We start from the raw sequence: 24,124 nt of genomic DNA on the forward strand, positions 1-24,124 counted from the left end.
GAAGCAGACTCCTTGCTGAGCAGGAAGCCCGACATAGGGCTCAATCCCAGGACCCTGGGATCATGACCTGGGCCGAAGGCAGATGCTTAACTGACTGAGCCACCTGGGCACCCCCCCCATATATTTGTATATCATTTGTATTTCCTACTTTATAAATTTATCTATTTTGATTATTTATATGAACTCTTTGGGCAATAATACTATCTTTTGCGTATTCATTGCAGGTGTTTTTCCCATTGTTTGCTGTCATCTTTATGCGTGCTTTTTGTTTTTGGAGGGATGTTTATTTTTAAGTGACAGGAATATAGAAGAAGGGTGGACTGAGAATAAACCAGGGATATGTCGTGAAAATTCTTATGTGCCATACCTAATGGAATACGAATTTAATTTTGAGGACTGAGGAGCTACTGAAGGTTTTTGTTTTAAGGATCAAGTGAGATGGTGTGTTCAGAAAGATTACTCCAGAAGCAAGAGAGAGGATTAGAGAGAGTTGAGGTTGGAGTCCTGCAGACCAACCAACAGGCTCTTGTGGGTGGTAATCTTCAAGAGTAATCTGAAAAATAATAAGACCCCAAATAGTGGAAGGGTGGATGGAAAGAAGAGGAGGGATGAGAGAGATTTAGTAGAGTAGAATTAAACTCTTAGGAGGAGGAGTCAGCAGCAGAGGAGGAGGAAAAGTCTTGGCTGTATCTTAGGTTACTGCTTTGTGTAGCCGGGTGGGTAGGTGGCAATGCCCTTTCCTAAAATAAGGACTACAGGGGAACAGTGTTTGGGTTACATAAGGAGGAATGATGCTGGGCTCAGTTTGAGACATTTGAAATGCCCGTAGGCTCAGTAGGGAATTACATATACTGATATTTATTAATCAAATAAAGCTTTAGAAATTTTCCTTTTTTAACATTAAATCTTTGCTTGTTTTAGGAGACTGTGGCTCAGGGACTAAAGGAGGGCCAGTTAAGCAAACAGAAGTGTTCCTGTGCATTTCAAAACCTTCTTCCTTTTTATAGTCCGGTGGTGAGTATGAGTAAATGTATAGGTGGCTGAGTTTTATAGGATTACTATATGTTTTTATGTAAGTATTTGATCCCTGAGGCCATTGTCAAAAAAGATCATGCATACAATTCACATGACTTAGTGCGTTCTCAGATAGATGACTGCAGGGTAATTCGTGGGACTAACCTGAATAGTGATTGTAATTTTAAGAGAAAGCCATCAACACTGAATTTATTGAACCTCTTACTGTTATAAAGTAAATAGCATATACATTAGCAAAGATAAGATTCTTGGGTAGAAATGATCATTAGGTTTTTGATTCTTCAAATTCCATCACATCTGCTACCATTAGAAGCAATTTTTATTTATTTATTTATTTATTTTAAAGATTTTATTTATTAGAGAGAGAGAGAGCACGCACACACAAGTAGGGGGAGCAGTAGAGAGAGAAGCAGGCTTCCCGCTGAGCAGGGAGCCTGATGCGGGACTCGATCCCGGGACTTCAGAATCATGACCTGAGCTGAAGGCAGTCACTTAACTGACTGAGCCACCCAGGCACCCAGAAGCAATTTTAAAATAGGAACTTTTTTAGGAAAATGAAGTATGGAACATGGGAGTGAGAGGCCATGTCAGCAAGGAGGAGAGTAATAAAACTCAGTAATGGATGCTAAAGGGGAAGCGGTGGGAGTATAAATCGTAGTTCAAGAGTAAAACTAAATGGTAAGGGCTAGTCACTTCTTTGATGTTTCAGAGGACTACTTGGGAATGACTATTATTGTCATCGGGGATCTGTCAACATTTTTTTTCCTTTGGACTCTTTAGAAACCATAGGTAGAACATTTTCATAGTCAAAAACTGGTATCTTAAAATCACCTTTTCTTCTACTTATATTTATTTGGTTCTTTTGTTTGACCCACAGATAGAAGACTTTCTCAAAATTCTACGTGAAGTTGATAAAACTCTTGCTGATGACCTGGAGGAAAACTTCCCAAGTTTGAAGGCTCAGACTTAAAACACTGAATTGGAGTTTCCTCTGCCCAATAAATGAACTTTACTTTCTGCACTGACAGTTGAAATTGACATATAGGAGATGTTAGGTAAAGCTTATTGGACCCTCATTGTCTGGCATTACACCCATATATACCTTCTCCTTGCCCCAGTCTTCTCTCACTTTCATTTGGCATTGGAATCTGGAGTTTCCTCTGCTGTCAAATCCACCCCTCCGACACACACACTTTTTTTTGTATGGTTTTGTGTTAGTTGTCCTCTTTAGGTAAAGAAAACAAAAATACAAGCTTATTATTGAAGTTCTTTCTAGGTTGAGGACTTGGTAAGGATTTTCTTCATACCTCTTAATTTGATTTTTACATGAGAATTTTGTATTTGTCTCTACTGCAAGTACATTCAGCTGCACTAGTAGAAAATCCTACTCCAGGAGCTTAATCCGATAGCTTTTATGTATCTAATGCAATAAGAAATCCAGGGGTGGGCAGTCTAGACCTGATTTGTTGACTCAGGGTTCCTGATTCCTTTTACCTCTCCATGTGGTCTGCGTGTAGACCTTTGGGTTCATGTTTATTGTCTTGTGGTTAAGGGGGCTATAACATCTCTGGACCTTCCATCCCCATTCAGACAGGAAAAAGGAGAAAGAGGTAAAGGGGCTTTGTCCTTGGAAGTCTTTTACCTTCATATTTGTAAAGGACAGCCCTCATTGCCCAGACCTGTGCTGATGGCCATCTCTAACTGCAGCTATTTGAAATCAAGTCTTTTTTTTTTTCTTTCTAGGGTCTATAAGAGAGAAAGGCACAAAGAGAAGGGAGTTGTGAAAGGCTTTTTGTTAGTCAATCTGTTTGCTACAGTATGAAAGCACATCTTGGCCTTTTGTGATTATTGTGTCGATTGTATGCCAGATTGTCAGTAACATCTCAAAAGCAGTTTTTAGTTTAGCTTTGTTACAGTTTAATTTTTTTTCCACCATTGTAAGTATGAAGATATGAAGATAGAAATGTAACATTTTGATGAAAGCACATTAGCAAATTCTCTGTTTTCAGCATAATTCCAGTGGTTGAACTTCAGAAAATGATTTGCTTGAGTGAATTCAGATTTTTTAAAATTAAGATGGAGGGAGTTTAAGAACTTCAGACTCTATGCAAACTGCTATATGTGATTTCCCTCACATACACTTTTATCCTTCTGTATAGTGCTTCAGAATAAGATCTGTGCAGAGAGTCAGCCAGGTATTCTTAGGGAAGCAGTTTGCATTATTTAATTACTAAAAGTAGAGTTTTTAACAGATTTTAAGAAAATAGCAGTTATGAATAACAAAGCTAGCTTTTTACCAGTCTTCAAGTAGTCTTCTGGATTATTTATGCTGATGTGACTGTTAATCTACTTTTATTTGTGGAATGAAGTGAGCTTCGGATCCTCTTACTCTGCTATCTTTCCAGCCTCCTCTTTGCTTAAAAAGCAAAGCCAGCTTCTTTTTTTTTTTTTTAAAGATTTTTTATTTATTTATTTGACAGAGAAAGACACAGCGAGAGAGGGAATACAAGCAGGGTGAATGGGAGAGGGAGAGGCAGGCTTCCCGCGGAACAGGGAGCCCGATGCGGGACTCGATCCCAGGATCCCGGGATCATGACCTGAGCCGAAGGCAGACGGCAAAGCCAGCTTCTTAAACCCCTCTTCTGGTATACAGCCCCTTCTCAATTTGTTGCAGAATGTTTCTAGCTATAAAGCATTGGTCTTGTCTCACATTCTGTATTTTTTCCTTAAGTGACTTTTGCTGATACAACACAGGATGTAGCATTACTGAGAAGAGATATACAATTTCCAGTTTGGAGGTAGTTTTATTGTTGAAAATATTCCTGAATTGAACTATAAAGTTAAAATCTTACTGTTAACTCTGATTAGTAGGTTTACGCTGTATGTTTTCATGTCTTCCATGCTGACTGTATCCTAGGCTGAATGTGACTGTATTTAACATGAGATCTCAAAGGCACTGATAAAGTCACTTCTGCCTGTGTAAGCAAACTAATGTGAGTTCGCTCCTTGGTGAATTACAGATAGAGACTACACCAGGTGGAGCTGTCACACAAAGTAATCTTTCTTTGCAGCAGATAAGGAGATCATGGAGAATAACTTCCAAAGCTGTGATCCCTGAGCAGGGGTAAGGGAGCTCTTTTTATTTAGGATTTGAGAGAATATTCAAAAGGAGACCTTTATCATTGCAAGCACAGGCGGGTATAAGGTAACACATACATACTTAGAAATTATGCGTATACATGCATCGTGTGTTACGTGAGGAAGCTGTGGTCCTTCTGGAGCAGAGATCTTAACAGTATGATGAGGCGGAGGTGACTGCTGGACACTTTATGGCCCATCTGCACAGGTGTCGGCCTGGTGGTTGAGCCCAAACTGGCTGGCCGGAGCTCATCCCTCTTCTGTTGTTAGTTTCTAAAAGATAAAGCTACCAGTTCCTGTAGGGTGAGCTCAGTGGATCCGCCAGTGACACCTGCTAGCCAGTGCTAAGAATTCCATTTTATCTCTTGAAGTCTAGGGTGAAAGGTACAAATAACCCTGTAAGAGTAATACTCCCGAGTTATTAGTCATGTCTACTTCAGTGCATATGAGTTTCACATTTTGTTTTAGAAGGAGCACATTTTAAAAGGGAAGCCAAAGGCCCCTGGGTGTCTGAGGGAAAGAGTGCTACTCAAAGTGGGTAAGTCACCAAGGGAGAAAAAGGATATACCTGGGAAGGCTAGGGATGTCCAGGTTATTTTCTGTTTCCCATTTCTGCCTTGGACCTGCCCTGTTGCTTGTTACTAATTGCTCTTGTAACATCATGAGGTAGTGTATATTTTCATATTTTGATATGTTTGAAAACTTCCTAGATCTATAAATTATAATAGTTTTTTAAAGAAATAAGATATGAGCAATGCTAAATCTTTTTTAATGCTATACAGTCTGATGAAACACCCCCAAATTTTAGGGCTTGCATCAATTACAGTGATATTTTGGAATGGTGCTTTCTCCAGGAGCCTAAATATGAAATTTGGAATTATATGTACAAATGAAATTCAAACTTTTCCTCTCCTTTGTTTCAGAGGAGGGGAAACGTACAAAATGAATTTGGGTTAACATTTGTTAAATGTGTTGTTCTATTTCTAATTAAATTTGAGTTTGATTTTTGAAGTATCTAAACCACTTAAGACCGAACACATAAGACATATTCTCCTTCTAACCCTCCCCCTGTGGTCTGCATGGAGGTACAGATAGAAGAAGTCATGCCACCTGTAGCAGATTTGATCATTGTTCTCAAGTCTTCACCTCTGTGTACCCATTCTCATGCCATGGCTTCTCAGTGGGTAGAGTATACTTCTCTATTCCTTGACTTTGAGCTTGGCCAAGTCACTTTGCTTTGGCCAATAGAATGTTGTTTTTCTTTTTTCACTTGTTTAAATATATATTTAATTACAGATTAAATATATAATTATTTATGCTAAATAATACTTAAGAAAAGGAAGAGGATTGATATACGTCTCTATATCTATATATCTACAGATATATATGTAGATACAGAAAAAAACCCGACCCCAAACATAAGTCAGTTAAAAGCAATTTGAATTTTTCATTCTTCACTCATTTTGGTTAATGAAGGTTTTACTTTAATGTACATGAGTGTGCATGTGTGTGTGTGTGTGTGTCTGTGTCTGTGATGTTTCGATATAGTACTCTGTTAAGGGTCTACACCTATGCTGTTACCAAGTGCAGTATCTTCTAGACACATGGCTACTGAACATTTGAAATGTGACTAGTCCAAATTGAGATAAATGTAAAATACATATTGGACTTTAGGAAAAGTAATAAGAAAAAATTAATATAATATTTTTCATCAATGTTTTATATGGATTACATGTTAGATGATAATATTTTGGATATATTCAGTTAAATACATTATTAAATTTAATTAGATCTTTTCTTTCTACCTTTTTTTTTTTAAATATTGTTGTTGTTTTTTTAATTTTTTTATTCTTATATTATCCCCATACATTGCATCATTAGTTTTTGATGTTAGTGTCCCATGATTCATTGTTTGTGCATAACACCCAGTGCTCCATGCAGAACGTGCCCTCCTCAATACCATTCACCTGGCTAACCCATCCTCCCACCCCCCTCCCCTCTAGAACCCTCAGTTTGTTTTTCAGAGTCCATCGTCTCTCATAGTTCATCTACCCCTCTGATTTCCCCCCTTCATTCTTCCCCTCCTGCTACCTTCTTCTTCTTCTTCTTTTTTTTTTTCTTAACATATATTGCATTATTTGTTTCAGAGGTACAGATCTGAGATTCAACAGTCTTGCACAATTCACAGCGCTTACCAGAGCACATACCCTCCCCAGTGTCTATCTCTTTCTACCTTTTTAAAATGTGACTGCTAGAAAATTTAAATTAAAGGGATTTAAACTTTTTTTAAAATTTTTTTTAAGTTTTTTTCTGAATTACTTGTTTTTGCTTTTTTATTTGCTGACAGATTTTTTTTATTAGCACTAGTAATATATGAACACCCTTTTAATATTTTAAAATCCTAACAATACAGGAAAGACCAAAGTCCTTTTTCTCTACCCTCTCTAAAATTCCTAGCCCCTCTTTATGTATTTACATAATGGCCAATAGAATGTTAATGGAGCTGATGTAAGCAGAGTACTTGAATGTACCATTCTTTCTTAAGGCTTAATAATATTCCTTTGTATGTATATACCTCCTTTTCTTCATCTGTTTGTCGGTGGACATTTAGGTTTGACCCCTGTCTTGGCTTTGTGAATAATGCTTCCATGAACATGGGAGTGCAGTCTCTTTGAGATCCTGATTTCAGTTCCTTTGGATATATACTCAGAAGTAAGACTGGATCAATGGTAGTTTTATTTTTATTTTTATCTTTTTTTAAGATTTATTTATTTTAGAGAGCGTGCACACTAGTGGGAGGGGCAGAGGGAAAGGGAAAGAGAATCCTGATGCAAGGTTCAATCTCACGACCCTGAGATCACTATCAGCCTAAACCCAAGCGTTGGACGCTTAACTGTGCCACCCAGGCACCCCTATTTTTTTTTTTTTTTTGGAGAAACTCTGTAATATTTCCATAGTGGCTGCACCAGTTTACATTCACAGTAACTGTACACAAGTGTTTCCTTTTCTACATATCTTCATCAATACTTGTTATCTTTGTTTTAATAATAGCCATCCTATAACTGGTATGAAGTGAAGTGATACCTCATTTTGGTTTTGATTTGCATTTCCCTGGCGATTAGTGATGTTGAGCACCTTTTTATATACCCGTGGGCATTTGTATGTCTTTGGAGAAATGTCTATTCAGTTCCTTGCCTAAATTTTTATTCAAGTTATTTGGGTTTTTTGCTATTGAGTTGAAGTTCCCTATATATTTGGATATTAACTCTTTACCAGATACATGGTTTGGAAATATTTTCTTACATCCCGTAGGTTGCCTTTTCGTGTTGTTGTTTCCTTTGTTATGCAGAAGCTTTTAGTTTGCTGTAGTCCCACTTACCTAGTTTTGCTTCTGTTGCCTGTGTTCTTGGTGTCTTTTCAAGAAGTGATCTTTAAGACCAATGTCAAGAGGCTTTTCCCCTGTTTTCTTTGTGGAGTTTTACCATTTCGGGTCTTATGTTTACATTTTTATCCATTTTGAGTTAATTTTTATGTATAGTGTAAGATAAAGGTCCAATTTCCTGCCTTTTTGTGATCCGGTTTTCCCCAACACAATTTATTGAAGAGACTGTCCTTTCCCCATGGTGTATTCTTGGCATCACTGTTGACATCAGTTGACTGTGTATGTGTGGGTATATTTCTGGGCTCTCTGTTCGGTTCCATTGGTCTATGTGTCTGTTTTAAAACAATTCCATTTTTAATAGCATCAAAAAAATAAAACATTTAGGAATAAGCTTAATCAAGGAGATGAAAGACTTGTACACCGAAAACTATGAAACACACGCAAAAAATGAGGCAGACACGAGTAAGTGGAAAGACATCCCATGATCATGAATTGGAAGAATTAATATTGTTAAAATGTTCATACTACCCAAAGTAGTCTATAGATTCAATGCAATCCCTATTAAAATCCTAGTGGACATTTTTTTTTTCCCCCCACAGAAATAGAAGAAAAAAAATCCTAAAATTCAGGTGAAACCATAAAAGACTCCAAATAGCCAAAGCAATTTTGAGCAAAAGGAGCAAAGCTGGAAGCACCACTCTTCATGATTTCAAAATATACATTATAAAGCTTTTTAGGGTTTTATGAATGAGATATGAAAATCAGGAATCTGAAAATTCTACAACTCCATTTATTTTTCACTAGAGAAAATTAAGTGAAGGTGTACCAGACTTGATACTTCACTGCAGATATAATTTGTACTAGAACATCAAGAGCTCTTTAGCTACAGCCTACTGTATACCTTTTGCTGCCTCTGAATACCTTTCCTTATGAAATGGTTTTAAATTTACCTTGGAAATACCAGCTTCCTGTGTTCTACTGCTAAGGCTACAGCATATATTTATAAAAACTTTTCTGCTCACTAGGACACCTCATTAATTATATATTGGGCTTATATCAATACTGGGCTTGTTGACATGCAGGCTGTTTAGGAGTTGAAGCCTTACTCAGACCATCTGCCAAACCCTGCCCATTGGAAATGCTTTTCCCTATTACTGTAATGAAATCACTAAAATCATTTCCTGTTCCTGGTCCTTGTTCAGATCTTCTATCTATTGTCAATAAGAGGATATTAAAATACTCAGGAAAGTCCACATATCCTTTTCATCCTGGCCTACAGTGTAGCACATGGCTTTGTGTTGTAGTGCTGGAAATAATAAATAATGACGTCAAGCCTATTGTAATAAAAAAAGGGCTGCTTATTAAACTCTTTCACCAGCTGGTTTTCCTTTGACATCATGGAATCTGTTTATAATGACTTTTATGGGCTTTCCCTCTTACCGTTCAGGGTTTATGTGATTACATGAGAAATTGAAACGTTTCGGGAATAGTCCCTTCATAAAACTGAGTTTCCTGCTCAGTCAGGCCTATTGTACATGCAGATTACAACAATGGGACAGTGGGAAGGGAGGATGAAGAGACTTTTTTTTAAAGATTTTACTTAGAGGGAACACAAGCAGAGGGAGTGGCAGAGGGAGAAGCGGGCTTCCCGCCGAGCAGGGAGCCCGATGCAGGGCTTGATCCCAGGACCCTGGGATCATGACCTGAGCCGAAGGCAGACACTTAACGACTGAGCCACCCAGGCGCCCCTGAAGAGACTCTTACTCTCTGGAGGAGTTTGACTTCCTGAAGTATGGGCTTGCTTCCAGGAAGGAGTGTACATTAAAATCGTGGTGGGTGAATGGGGGAATGTATATTTATTACAGTCTATAATTCAAGAAAATGCATGTATATGGCTTTATTATAAGTCACTGAGTCAACGTAGGATCATATAGTTTTGTTTTGAGTGGTGTCTGTTGACCCCATACCATTTGAGGAATTTGGCATCTCTGTAAATTCACTCTTCTTTTGGGACTGTATTTGGAAGGCTGGTGGTATTTGTAAATCCATAAATGTGCTTTCCTCAAAGTGCCACTGGCATTGGACTTTTCTTTCCTGTACCCAGGAGCAAGCATTCACTTGGCCAATCAGCAAGTACTTCTGGAGGAAAGAAATCCTTTAACTCCCCCTCATGGAGAAATCTATACTCTGTCACCATTGGGCGAAAAAAAATCTGCTGATGTTGTGGACCGTGGAACAAAGTCCCTAAATTGAATTCCCTAAATTTTTTTTAATGTTTGTTTTAGGTTTGGATGAACCAGATAATGTCCTGTTTGTCCTAATCAGTTCTAGAAGTAATTACAGTTTTTATGATTTTAGTAGTCAATATTTAAAGTGATTTGGAGACTTCTTGCTCCAGATGCACCCTTTGCTTGTTGCCCACAGCAAGTGATATCTGAATGGTCTTCAAAGAGCCAGATTTCACATTTTCAGATGAACCTTCAGTAATCTGAAAATCTTAGAAGATTTTTTTTTTCTTTGATTCTGTTTAGACATGTTTTAATGTGAGTTTGCTATCTCTCTAGAGCACTTGGGTGAAAACACACAATTTTTCACAACAATTCATGAAGCACTCAAAGATTATTTTATGCTTTAGGAAGTTGTACCCTGAACTCTTGTGGCCCCAAAGGAAACCAGGAGGATCATGCTGCAGAAGCGCTTTGGAGGAACGTGCCAATTGCTCCGTAACCATGAGTTGGCTCTCCTTTGATGGAGAGATTAATAGTTTCCATAATCATATCATCCTGGTTGCTCTGTGCCCAGAGTTTACTCAGACTTGAAAGAAATGGAAATTAATTGGAAAAGAAAAAAATAATGTTCCTCTCTTGTCTCCCTCCAAAGCCTCTCATCTGGAGAAGGGATGAGAAAGGGATTCAAAGGTGTGTTGTCAGTGGAAGCCAAGAGGTTTATTCTCTTTTGCAGTTCTTGATGTAAAGATCCAGAAGAAAGCAGTTGGACAGTGGGAAGGAGGTAGGCATGGGAATTGGGGCACAGCTCTGTGTATAGAATTCCAAACAGAAGAGAAACATTTGGTAGTGGACCCAGTGTATACATGGAGAGTCATCTTGTGAAGCTGTGAGTACCTGCTGCTGGAAGTAAGTGCAGAAGAAACAGAAAAGGGATTTTGTAGCTCATGTGACTGTCATCAGACAAATTGGATTGCTCTACTTCTACTACAGAGAAGGTACCATAAGCTTATTTGTCACATCCTGGAGTTTGAGAAATATTTTCTTTGGCTAAAATCTACTCTTTTCTGGCTCTGAAATTTGAGTTCAATTCTTTTTTAGCCCCCACTATCACTCTGACAAGTTCTCTTGCCCCTTTGGCCAGTGCTGATTTCTGTAATGTTGCTGTTGAGCCTCAGAGGATTTCAATGGGCAGAGGATTTGGTTCTCCATGGGAGCATTGGGATATTAATAAAACGCTCCTGTCATATCTTTAATCAGAGATGAACTTCCAACAGGTGATCAATAAGTGTTTTTTTTGAAGTTTATTGAACCAGTAAGAGAAACGGAATTGTAGATGAACACTTCTAATTTATTCATTCATGCCACAGTATATTGTGATTTGTTGAACTTGACATGTGTTAAGCACTGTTTGGTTCATAGGACTAAGAAGGTGACAATTCAGAATAGGAAGAAAATGGGAGCTAGTTAATAGGTGTTCATTCCATCAGTTTCTGAAAGTCAAGGACCATGTCACTTCCCTTGAAGTGATGTACTTTTGTTACCAGAGAACCAGTTCCAAATTCGGGTTCAGCTGAATTTCGCCACTTGAAAATCATATACTCGAGAGACAAGTGATGGTGGGAAGGGAAAGGTTGCTTTATTCAGGAAGCCAGCAACTTGGGAAGATGGTGGATGAGGGTCTCAAAGACCATCTTCCCCATTGAGGGGACGGCCGAGGATTTTAAAGGGGAAGGCATGGGCAAAGGGAAGGGGGCTACGTGCCGGAGAATCAGGTGCCCAGGTGGTTAGTTGTATGTCAACGTGACCCTGAGCAGACTTGCTGGCATCAGCAGCAGCTGTTTTTGGATGTAGTCAGGCTTTATCTTCTGGGACAGTTTGGTCCTTCACTCCTCAAGGCCAATTGTCTACACATCTAAAGGAAAGTAGGTTAATTCTGCTACAGATCAAGAGACTTAACGTTAGCAAGCAAGGAGTGCATAAGCTTGAAGCAAGTTAAGCCTTAAGACTGACTGGGGTGGGGGCGCCTGGGTGGCTCAGTTGTTAAGCGTCTGCCTTCGGCTCAGGTCATGCTCCCAGGGTCCTGGGATCGAGCCCCGAATTGGGCTCCCTGCTCTGCCAGAGGCTTGCTTCTCCCTCTCCCGCTCCCCCTGCTTGTGTTCTCTCTCGAGCTGTCTCTCTCTGACAAATAAATAAAATCTTAAAAAAAAAAAATGGGGTGCTGTTACACTTTCACTCCTGCAAGTTATCTGCCAGTAGGAGATTTAGGGCTCTTTTGACTCTTACGTGATTATAAAAGATAGATCGGTCCTTTTTTGGGTGGATATCTCCCTGCAGTTTGTATGCAGGCCCAACAGCAAGCACCCTTCCATCACTGGCCACCTTCAGTGACAATTAAGGACAGAAGATAAGTGTTTGCCCACTTCTCTTTGGGACCTTACAAGATATCACCTCTCAGGCTGCTCCCATTCCAGCCTAGGGATTGGCCACATCCCATCTTCAGAGGGAGGCTCTGAGTTTTAGCTTTCCCAAGCTCTCTGAATTCCCCATGTAGTATCTGCTGAATTGAGAGCTAGCAGACATGCCAACAGGCCTGCCATACCAAGGCATGATGGTGCCACAGCAGGGGGGGTGAGTGGGGCGGGGGCTGGTCCAGGAGGCTGGAGGAATGATGTGTATATAAGGGACTCCAGGGTTTGGTGGTACTGAGCTGAGATGAAGCCCCATCACCTAGGGAGCATTGTGGAACCTGACCCAAGCCAAGAGAGACAAAATCCTGAAGCTGCTTTAGCTGTAGGACACAGCCTCAAACAATGATGAAGCAGCCAGCACTCTGGAAGCTGAGAGGTCAGAGTTGGAAAGAACACAATCCTTTTCACATCTACCATGAAGTCTCATGGTTACACCCCTCTGGACGCCATCTTAGGAGGAAGCTCTTTAAGACAGTAAACCTTTTTCTTTTTTTTTTTTAAGACTGGAAATTCTTGAAGGGTCTATCACTTTCAGTTGTTGAACCAGAGTAAATTTAAACTGAATTGGATCTTTGGTTTATTAATTTTCCTGCTACTAACAGATGAGGGCTCCAGAGAAATGCCAGATTTGTTATGAGCAAAATGAAGCTGTACCTTTTCACATCTGAGTAACAGTATGAGTTGAATTTTGAGACCCTATAACATGTGGAAAGAGAGGAGATGGAGTTACCAAAGGTTTAATAGGTAAATGAGAATCTTTACAGACTTCTTTTGGTATTTCTACAGCCAGATATATTCTATATTCCTCTATGTAGATTTATTTCCAAGAAAACAAAGGGGGGCAGTGACGATAGATGAAAAATATTTTTCCATTACATTTTAGGAGGCTGGAGGTTTGCTGACTGACTTTGTATCCAGAATCAATGGGGACTACCTACTATATATGTCATGAAGGATCTTCATCTTGGAGTAAACCCAGAGTGTTCCTTTGAAAGCTGGCAGATCTAACGGAAAAGAAATTGGGAGAATTCCAAATCTAGTTTACAACCAATCTCCAGTGTAAAACAGCCTAACTAGTGTTTGTTCATATAGTCAACAAGCATCAACACTGGTTCCCAGATACATGTCAGACATAGTGCCAAGGGCTGGAATATGGCAATTGTTCAACAAATGTTACTTGCCTAAATGAATGAAAACTGTATTCCCCATCCAGAGACAGAGTTACCTGCAGCTAATAAAGCTTAACCTTTAAGTAGTGGTTCCCAAAGTTTGGTGCACATAGGAATCACCTAAAGATCTTTTTAAAATGCTGATACCTGGCTCTCCCCCTACCCCTGATATTCTGAGTTAATTGGTAGGGGGTGCAAACTGGGCATCAGGATTTTTAAAGCTCCCCACGTGGCTCTGATGTACAACAGAGTTTGAGAACTACTACATTAAGGGCTTCTAACTTGCTCAAGCCCCTTCCAAAGCCCCTGGGAGGTGCCTAATAATTTCAACCGTGAGATTTTGTATTCATTTTCTTGAACAAGTCTTCCCAATTGAACAAGCTTCAGATGCTACAAAACCTGGATTCGACCTTCTGTATCCTTGAGGCGTTCTTTGTCCAGTCAGCAGGTTACTTAGCCAGCATGAGCTTTTCAGAGGTATAACTTGGCTGAAAGGTGCAGATTACCAGTCCTCTTATGGTTATTGACACATGAAAGCTAAACTATTATAAGCAACACATGCCACTTTTTGTGGGCTCGTCCCTCTTGTTTTTTTGGTCCATGACCTTGGCAGTGGATTTTTGCAGTGCTTTCAGAAGGAACTCCGTTTTGGCGTAGAATTGATTGCTACCAATGTAAGGGTTCCATGGGTTTTGAGGTTTTGCATTATGATTGGATTTCGTGGTTAGCACAAGGTTTATAGCATTTCTAGCACCAGTCCTTTGCAAGAGACACACTGGTTCTTTTCTGTGTCCCTGGAGTTCTATACCTCACCATCCTCCCTGTCTTTCCTGGGGGAATTGCCTGGTGACGCTTATGAGGCTGATTTAAAGCTCTACAAAATTTATTCAGTGATTTTATTACAGAGACAAACAATAACCATTTCTGCTGTACATGTGGGCCAGTTGGCAAACAAAATGGCCACATGTGGAATTTCCACTCCTTTGCCTTTGGCCACGTGAACATCCGGGAGTGTGTGTCCCTGACTGTCAGTGGGATGTGCATGCACAAAGCCTGAAGAGGAAAGAGTGGAGCAGCTCATTGTACAGGAGCGTTTTGAAGTGGTTCTAAACTTGCTAAGTGGTAGTGTGAGCTGATTGCCTATATCATCTATAAAGTACAAAGGCTACTCCTAGGTTCTTTGAGGTTTCCTTTTCCTGGCCATGTTTTGTTGTGAGTCGTCTTGGACCCTTAGGTGTATCAAATGCCTACCTAGCAGGTCATATCCAGGTTACTTACACATCTGATTATCAGTGGCTTTGTTACTTTCCAAGGAAGAATTTACATGATACATAAGCCAGAGTCCTCAGTGATGACTAGAGGCACATACATTAAGGGCATGGCAGCTTCTCTTTGTAAGGAAAGACTGAGGCTTTTTAAAATTAATTTCTGTCACAATGGAGCCTGTAACGTCTTCCACTATCTGACACCTAAGAAAAGGTGACTCCAACCAACCCCTTCCAGTGTGGGGTCCTGGGGTATTACAGCCATGCAGGTAGGATTTCCCCGAAGCTGAAGGGGTGGTCTCTCTTTTTGTGTCCACTTGGAGCTCCAGGCGTGGCATTCCTTTTTTCGCCATATGGTGTTTATTTTCTTCACCCTTCCAGATGGTCACATGTAGATTCTTTGAGAATCTTCCTGACCATTGTAAAAGCTTGGCCACACTACCGTGGGCTCAGTTAGAAATACAAAGGAGGAAGAGGTTAATCAAATTTGCTCATTTTCCCTGGTGTAGACTCAGTGATGCCCTTTCATAAAAGTTTCAGAGATCATTAATTAGACAAATAGTACTGGCTCTCCTTTCTGCAGCCCCAACAAATCCTGTTTGACCTGTAGGAGAAATGACTAGTTACACTGAATGAGATGGGTGATAATGCCTCTTTGAACAGTACAAAGCAAACATTAAGACAGCAGACATTGGGGAAACCCAAGTGCACCTGAGCAGCAGAGCCCATTTGTCCATGCACAGTTCAGTTGTTTTCAAATGCTGTAAGATAGTCTCCTTCCTCCTTGAAAATCTGAACAACCTGCACTTCCTAATGATTAGGAATGCTCTGTATTTCCATAGTTAATGGCATTTTCTCACAGTTTGCTTTTTATTATTAAGGTGAGCAGGAATGCTGTCTTGCACAACTCCGGGGGGCAGCATTCACACTGTCTCTTATGAAGGTCATGCCTTCTGGACTTAGAATGCCGTGGCTCTTCCAGATGGTATTGGGTGCTTCATAATTATCTCTTAATAACAGACAAGGAAGCTTCCTATGACTTAGAACCCAAAGTCAAAGAAGGCCAAAAACCTGAAGAAACGAAAAAATCCTTTGTGTTCCATAGTCCATTGTTTGCAATTTTGTGGTACATTGAGGTGAAAATTACCTGGGATAAGTGAGGCCTTGGACTCTGGTCCCCCTCTGTCACTCTGTGTGACTTTAGGTAAGCTATAATACATAGCAAATAGAAGGCTTTGTTGTGACCAATATCAACTGGGCCATTTCGCTCAATGTGTTTGACCGTAAGCCAACATTTCTTGGAGTAATAATGGTGAAGCAAAGTTGTTCAAATAAAAAATAGGGTTTCCAATTGTAATTTTTAAAAGCGTAATTGAGAATTGAAGTGGATTTGGAATGAACCTTGCATAAAGCTGCGTGTAAACAGACTTGTACACAGCTCTTCCCATAAAGCCATTCGGGTGTTGTCAGAGATGAGTGCTCACTGAAGGTGTCATGTTGTGAAGATTAGGTGCTTTTAAGAGGAAGATTTAGTAGATTTGGATATTGAGGACTCAAGAGATTATATCCTGGCCTGATCTCTCTCCTTCATCCCTTTGCCTCATCAGATTACTTTCCATTTGAATATGCGTAGAATCCCATATGGCCTGTAACATCTGAGGTCTTGTAGAAATACCTCTGATTCATACTCAGATACATATATGGGGCTTTGACCTTTCTGATTAAGGATTAGAGAGCATTTTGTTTTATCATCACATTTTTCACTTCTCTCACATAGGCTTGCTTATTTTTATATTCATTCTTTCTCAATAAACATATATTAAATAATTATTTATTAAGCACCTTCTCTGTAACAGGCACTGTGTTGGATCCTGGGCTATAGGGATGAAAAGCACAGTCCTTGCTCTGAAGAAGTTTATGGTAAAGGAGAGAAACAAGGAAACAACTAATTATAATCCATAGACAAGAGTAAGCTCAGGGAGCATTCCCGCTGTGATTGTGGTTTCTGGAGGATGGTTGCAGTTTGTTTCATAGATCCCCTTTAATCAAATGGCAGAATCTAAACCAAACACATACTCATTCATGGGAGTTCAAACCAAATCTCATCTTAGAAGTGGTAGCATGATGAGTAAGACAGCATAGCACTGACCAAACAGCTAGTTTCAGGTTCTTTTATGCCATTTACAAGCTCTGTAACTCTGGACAAATCACTGAACTGTTCTGTGTCTGTTACTTTAAGGACCTAAATAAACAATAAAAATACTTTGTGAAATGGAAAACACTGTATAAATTTAAGAATTTTTAAGGAAAAATAAAAGGCAGTTTGCCACATGCACACACACACACTGAAGAATAATAAGCACAATTTTTACTTTGGGCCTAATATTTTTTATCTGGAAAGACATTCTTTTTTCCTCTGAAAGGATTTTTAATCATACATATAAACCACATTGCGATACTCAAAACAATTCTTCCTTTTACCTAAGTCTCCAATCACAAGGCAATTAGAAAGTATGCATTTTAGACCCTCAATTTGTGTATAATATGGTATTAAAATAAAATCCCTATAGATGTGCCTCAGAATAACTTTGCAGAGAATGATTTTCCCTGAGGGGTGCATACTGTATGCACTTTAGTCTTACTGCACAAAAAAAAGTTCTCCATATATTCCATACAGTATACACCCACATTTAATGTATTACTCAACAACTCAACACTAAAAATTCAACATATCTTTTCCCATCTTAGAAGTGTAACATCTTGGGACTGCAACTTTTAAAAGATAATTGTGCAGATCATGAATACTAGTGTGACTTTTCAAACTTTGGTGAGGTATTTGTATAAGGATTTGGGGTTAAAACATATACTAAAATAAATGTTCTTGTCTGTGGTGATATTCTTCTTTATTGAAGAGCAACCAGGAAAGGGAAGAGGAAGGAAACTTGGATTACTGAGTGCTTCTTATATGCTAGGACCAAATCTAGGGAATTTACATACATAATCATATGTATGAAACAAAAGCACCTGGCTAAGTTACAATTTTTAGTTCTTCATAATAATAATAAAAATTAAAATGTATATAGGATTAAACATTTTACATCAATTTTCATGTGCACTACCTTAAAATAGGAGGAGGGGGGAACAGGAGTTGCCCACATGTGGGTCAACTATTATGTCCAGAAACATCATTTTAAACAAAAGTGTGCGTTAGCACATTAAAACTATACATTTCAACTTTACCCTCTCTCCTGAACTGCATGCATATAGCGTAGTTCTAGGGGTGAAAATATTTGGGGGATGGAAATAAAATGATGCTACAGGCTAATCTCAACCACTTGCCAAACGCCTTCCCAGATAATCCACGAACAACTCAGAATCACAATCAGCATCTTCATACTGAATTCATCCTCCTCTTAAAAATCTTTTGCTCTTATTTTCACCTCTTAATTAATAGATTTCTGTCCATTGAGATGCTTAATTTAAAATTTAGGACCATCCTTTAAAATCTCCCTACCCAAATCTCCAATAAAACCTAGTTGGCAGGTTTTATATATTCTCTACTCCCTGTCTTATGGGTTACATTCTGTGTCACCCACCACCGCCCTGGACATCGTCTTTCCTGCAATCCTTCCTTTAGGTGTCATTACTTTTCTCCAGGATTATTAGGATTGCTCAACTTGACAAGCACTTGCCTCTCCACCACCATTTATCCTTCATTTGCTAATTAATTTGCCCAAATCTCAGATTGACCACAGCCTTTCTTTGCTTTAAAGCCTACTGTTTACCGAGAGACATTTATCCAGTCGACCAAGGATTTTGAGGCTAGCACAGTGCATCTCTGATTTGCCATTCCAGCTACTTACATAACCTGAACACAACAGTCTCACGAGGGAGATAATAACATCTCTGTTTTCTGGATGAAGAAAGGTTCAGAGAGGTTAAGAAATTTGTTTGATCACACAGTAAGTGGAAGAGTTGGAATTTGAATTGAAATTTGATATAAAACCTATTTTCTTACCTAAAAATGCTTCTTGTCCTATATTACATGAACATTGAACTGCCATCATACAAAATACTGTATTAGTTTTTTATTTTAATTTATTTTATTTTATTTATTTGACAGAGAGAGAGATAGCAAGAGCAGGAACACAAGCAGGGGGAGTGGGAGAGGGAGAAGCAGGCTTCCCGCCGAGCAGGGAGCCCGATGCGGGGCTCGATCCCAGGACCCTGGGATCATGACCTGAGCCGAAGGCATACCCTTAACGACTGAGCCACCCAGGTACCCCAAAATGCTGTATTAATTTTACTTGTTATTTTCCCAAGGAGACACATGAAAGGACAAAGCAATTTTCCAGAATTAGAACACTTTTGGTCATATGAGTATTCTGAAGGTATGCAATCTTTCTGAAAATTGTTTTACAAGGATTCGCTTCAAGAAAATAAAAAAAATAATTCATGGGAGAGAAGAAACAGTAACTTATGGGTCAGAACCCTTTTGTTTGGTGAAAAGGGGATCAAGCTTCAGGTGTGGCTGGTTCCAGATATTCAAACAATGTCATTAGGTCCTGCGTTCTCTTTCTCTTTCAGTAGTGCTCTTCTCCATGTTGGTATCACTCTCAATAAGTCTTCTCCACTGGGTGACTTTCATTAGCTATCATCCTTCAAGATTAAAGATAAAAAATCTCTCTCCTAATTGTAAACAAGTTCTTGGGCCTGATTCTCACTGGTCCAAATTGGAGCGTGTGACCATGGTTGGCAAACCCCCCTCCCCAATTAATCTGGCTAAAGGCTAGCAATCCTCTGACAGAGCAGTGTAAAGTCATGTGACTATCCTAATAGTGGGTGGGCAGGGTAGAATCAGGTTCACCCAAAGCAAGTGGACTGAGAGTGGGAGTCAAGAGGGAGTCCCCAGAGGAAACAGGTTCTGTTAACAGAGGAAGAGGAACAATAGATCCAGAATGTCAGAAACAGTAATGTCCTCTACAAGCAATGAACCAAGAAACAAGGAAAATAGTTGAGATCAAATAATCACTGATAATGTGGCATTTGATGCAATCGTTAAACATTACTAACAATTTGCAAATAAAATTCCAGGTGATTTCAGCACATATTTGAAGCTCAGTAAAGATTTGTTGAATGAATGAGTGAGGCGTTAGGAAGTTTGAGATAGAGCAGGCAGGGGAAAAGAGAAGCAAGAGCATTCTAAATTCCTTGTCTTGTTAAGGAGAGAGGTTATAGATTCTGATTAATCTTGGTGTTGACAGGATTATATACATTGAAGTGTGTTTATTAAGCATGCAAGGATAATCACTATTGAAAAAGGAAAAATATGTGGAATTTCTAAATCTCTGGATTACAAAAGGGGGGTGGGCGCAAAGAAAATTTGGTCAATCCAGCAAAAGTCTGGTTGTGAAAGGAAAATAAACTATGCGTTTTAAGACTAAATATACCCATGATACGAATGTGTTAAATCCCATTATTAAAAGGTAAAGATTTTTCTGTTGAGACAAAATCGTTTTATGTTGTTTAAAGGAGACAAACGTGACAACACACAATAAAGAAATGGATAAAGGAAAACTAGGTAAGTGATAAAATAGAGGGCAAGAATAGAAAAACTAAGTAGAATTCAAAGCAAAAATATTTAAAGGGACCCTTGGGCTATCTTATAAGTGATGCAGCTGATACACTAGCAGGCTTGTCGGAGGGTTCCAGTCCTTTGAGACAGGCATGCTATTATATCTGCATTTTACAGATAGAGAAACAAAGGCATGAAAGAGTTAAGTAACTTCTCTGAGGTCACCCAGCTAAGTAAATGGCAGAACTGCATTTGGACTCTTAACTCTTGTGCTCTAAATGCACACATGTATAGACCTTTGTACCTTATAGTAAAAAATATCTGGGCTCTTCCTATTTGGTTCCCATCTTTTTCCTGGGCTTCTAGGAAGACTAGACTTGGCAGCTGTCTTGCAGTAAGGAGGGGCATTGTGATTAGTTGTAGCCAATGAAAGGAGAGCAGAAATGACAAGTGTCATTTCTGAGCCAAAGCATTTAAGAGCTGGCACAACTCTCTTTCCTCTCTGGTGACAGCCATTGATTGAGATGGTGGAGGCACAAGATGGAAGCTATCTGAATCGCTGACTAACCGCCCACCCAGAGAAGCACATGGAGGGAAGCTGCCCTGCAGAGTCTCCCAGTGGGTGTTGGACTTAGAGTGAGGGAGAAATAAACCTTTACTGTCTCAATATAAGAAAGGAATAACTTGCTACTGCCGGATTGATTACCCTGATTATTACATACCCCCAAATGAAGAATTCACATTCTTTTCAAATGTAATGGAATATCCGTAACTTTAGATAATGTAATGAGCCACAAAGAACATCCTCATAAATTTCCCTAAGTAGAAATCAGACAGGGCACCTTCTCTGACTCTAGTGCTCTAGTGTAATAAAGAAAAAAAAAAAAAACACTAAGGGAGAAACTAAAAGAACATAACCACATGGAAACCTTTAAATAATGGATAATTGTCTAGGAAAATATCCAGTATACTAAAATTAACTCAGAAGGAAGCGGAAAACCTTAAAAGGCTAATAGTATTCACATTGGAGAGTGCCTGGGTGGCTCGGTTGAGAATCTGCCTTCGGCTCAGGGCATGATCCCAGGGTCCTGGGATCAAGTCCCACATCGGGGTCCCTCTTCGGCAAGGAGCCTGCTTCTCCCTCTGCCTGTCTCTCCCCCTGCTTGTGCTCTCTCTCTGACAAATAAATAAATTCTTTAAAAAAATATTCACATTGAAAAGGTAGTAAAAGAACTACCCTTGTTTCTATCTCAAGGCAACAGAAAATGGTGGGAAATTTCTGAATTAATTCTACAGAGATAACAAAACTCTGTTAACAAAACCTGATAAGCACAGTCGTACAAAAAGAAAACTACAGGCCAGTTTTTCTATTAATATGGATGCAAAAATTCTAGACAAAATGCCAGCAAATAAAATTTAGCACCATATTAAAAGATATATAAAAATATGCATTAAAAAAACCCCCATCATGACCAAAGTGAGTTTATCTTACAAATGTAAACACTTATCTTACAAATGTTTAATGTTAAGAAATCTTTTAATAGAGGGCGCCTGGGTGGCTCAGTTGGTTAAGTGTCTGACTCTTGATCTCAGCTCAGGTCTTGATCTTAGGGTCAAGAGTTCAAGCCCCACATGGAGCCTACTTAAAAAAAAAAAAGCAAGAAATCTTTTAATAGGTTTAAAAAAGAAGAGCTACAACCCAGCAATTGCACTACTGGGTATTTACCCCAAAGATACAAATGTAGTGATCCAAAGGGGCACGTGGACCCCAATGTTTATAGCAGCAATGTCCATAATAGCCAAACTATGGAAAGAGCCAAGATGTCCATCAACAGATGAATGGATAAAGACGATGTGGTATATATATAAAATAGAATATTATGCAGCTATCAAAAAAACCACGAAATCTTGCCATTTGCAACGACGTGGATGGAACTAGAGGGTATTATGCTAAGTGAAATAAGTCAGAGAAAGACAAGTACCATATGATCTCATTGATATGAGGAATTCTTAATCTCAGGAAACAAACTGAGGGTTGCTGGAGTGGGGGGTGGAGTGGGAGGGATGGGGTGACTGGGTGATAGACACTGGGGAGGGTATGTGCTATGGTGAGCGCTGTGAATTGTGTAAGACTGACGAATCACAGACCTGTACCTCTAAAACAAACAATACATTATATGTTTAAAAAAAAAAAAGATAGTAAGAAGGGAAAAATGAAGGGGTTATCAGAGGGGGAGACGAACCATGATAGACTATGGACTCTGAGAAACAAACTGAGGGTTCTAGAGGGTAGGGGGGTGGGGGGAGGGGTTAGCCTGGTGATGGGTATTAAAGAGGGCACGTATTGAATGGAGCACTGGGTGTTACACCCAAACAATGAGTCATGGAACACTACATCAAAAACAAATGATGTATGGTGATTAACATAACATAATAAAATAAAATTTAAAAAAATATAAAGAGCTATGTGATTATTTCAGTAAGTGCCAATAATTCATTTGATAAAATTTAACATCTGTTTGAGAAAGACCCCTTTATAGTCTGAAATAAAAGAAAACTTAACATGATACCTATAGCAAATGTGATTCTTAATTAAAACATTAGAAACATTGCCATTAAAGCCTGGAACAAAAGAGGATATTATTATTAAACATTGTTCTGACAGCCCTACCTAACACAGTAGGATGAAAAACAGATATAAGGTATAAATATTAAAAAGAAAGGATAAAAAATGCTATTATTTTTACACAGTTTATTATTTTTCATTAATCTTTTTCTTGTCAAAACACAGAAACAGAAAATTGCATGAAATAATTAGTGTGCATCTTAATTATTAAAAAGCAAGTACTCCTGTATCCATCACCTAGCTCAAGAACTAGAACTTTGCCAGTCAACCAGAATCCCGTCTATATGTCCCCTCTCAGTGGTAACTCCTGCCTCCCCCAAAACAAACCACCATGCTGACTTTTATAATGATCACAAAAAGTGGTATTATTTTTTTTTTCAGGTGCCTTTTCAGAGGATATGATTGTGAAGTCAAGAGACTCACCTGACTGACCTATTAGGACTAATGAAATCAGTAGGATGGACTTCGCTCCTACAATTATTCTCCCACTTTCTAAATCACCTATTTCTTCTGCCCTACTGGACCATTCTTTCTTTAGTATTTCCTATCTTAACAACAACCAAAAATCCCCCCTTTACCCCACATCCTCCTCCAGCTGCAACCACATTTTTTTTCTGCTCCTCTACAACAAAACTCCCCTGAAAGAGTTGACTCTGGCCTGATCTCACCTCTGCTCATGTAAACTGGATTCCCTTTGTCCCACACCACTGACAATTGCTCTTGTCAGGGATCCCAATGACTTCCCTGTTGCTGAATCCTGGTTATATTTCTGTCCTCAACTTGAAGTAGCGTTAGAGGCAATGGACGGTTTTTCCTTCTTAAAACACTTTTTCCTCTTGGCTTCTGGATACCATAGTCACCTGAGTTTTCTCCCTTCCTGGTGTCCATCCCTTCAGCCTCCTTGTCCTCCTCTTCTTAGCCTCTGAACATTGGCATGCCCCAGGGACCAGTACTGGGCCTCTTTCTTGTCTCTTGATATATTTTCTCCCTAGGAAATTTCACCTAGCCCTGTGATTTTATGTACTATCTTTTTTTTTTTTTTTTTTTTTGGTGGACAGCAAAGCAAAGTTTATTGAGCAATAGCAAAGTGATCTACAAAACTCCCGAGGAGGGAGGGGACCCCAGGGGGTTGCCCTTATGTACTATCTTTATGTATGATCATTATACCAGTGACTTCTAAATTTATATTTCTGCCTGTGATCTCCTTTCTGAATTTTGGACTCTCATTGCTCAATGCC

At 39.2% G+C, this 24,124-nt stretch overlaps 1 protein-coding gene across 1 annotated transcript in view; it reads left to right on the forward strand.

Moving 5' to 3' along the window:
• Positions 1-7,951, forward strand: part of SAAL1 (serum amyloid A like 1) — a 37,064-nt gene extending 29,113 nt beyond the window's left edge. The window contains exons 11-12 of the mRNA XM_045894046.3: positions 922-1,014; positions 1,913-7,951. Of these exons, the coding sequence (XP_045750002.1) occupies positions 922-1,014; positions 1,913-2,005 (186 nt within the window). The 3' untranslated portion in view covers positions 2,006-7,951. The remainder of the gene's footprint in view (positions 1-921; positions 1,015-1,912) is intronic.
• The last annotated feature ends 16,173 nt before the right edge of the window (positions 7,952-24,124 follow it).

Source organism: Mirounga angustirostris, unplaced genomic scaffold (assembly GCF_029215605.1).
Source record: "Mirounga angustirostris isolate CCGP_5_RB_7025 unplaced genomic scaffold, mMirAng1.0.hap1 SCAF_13, whole genome shotgun sequence".
NCBI lineage: Eukaryota > Metazoa > Chordata > Mammalia > Carnivora > Phocidae > Mirounga > Mirounga angustirostris.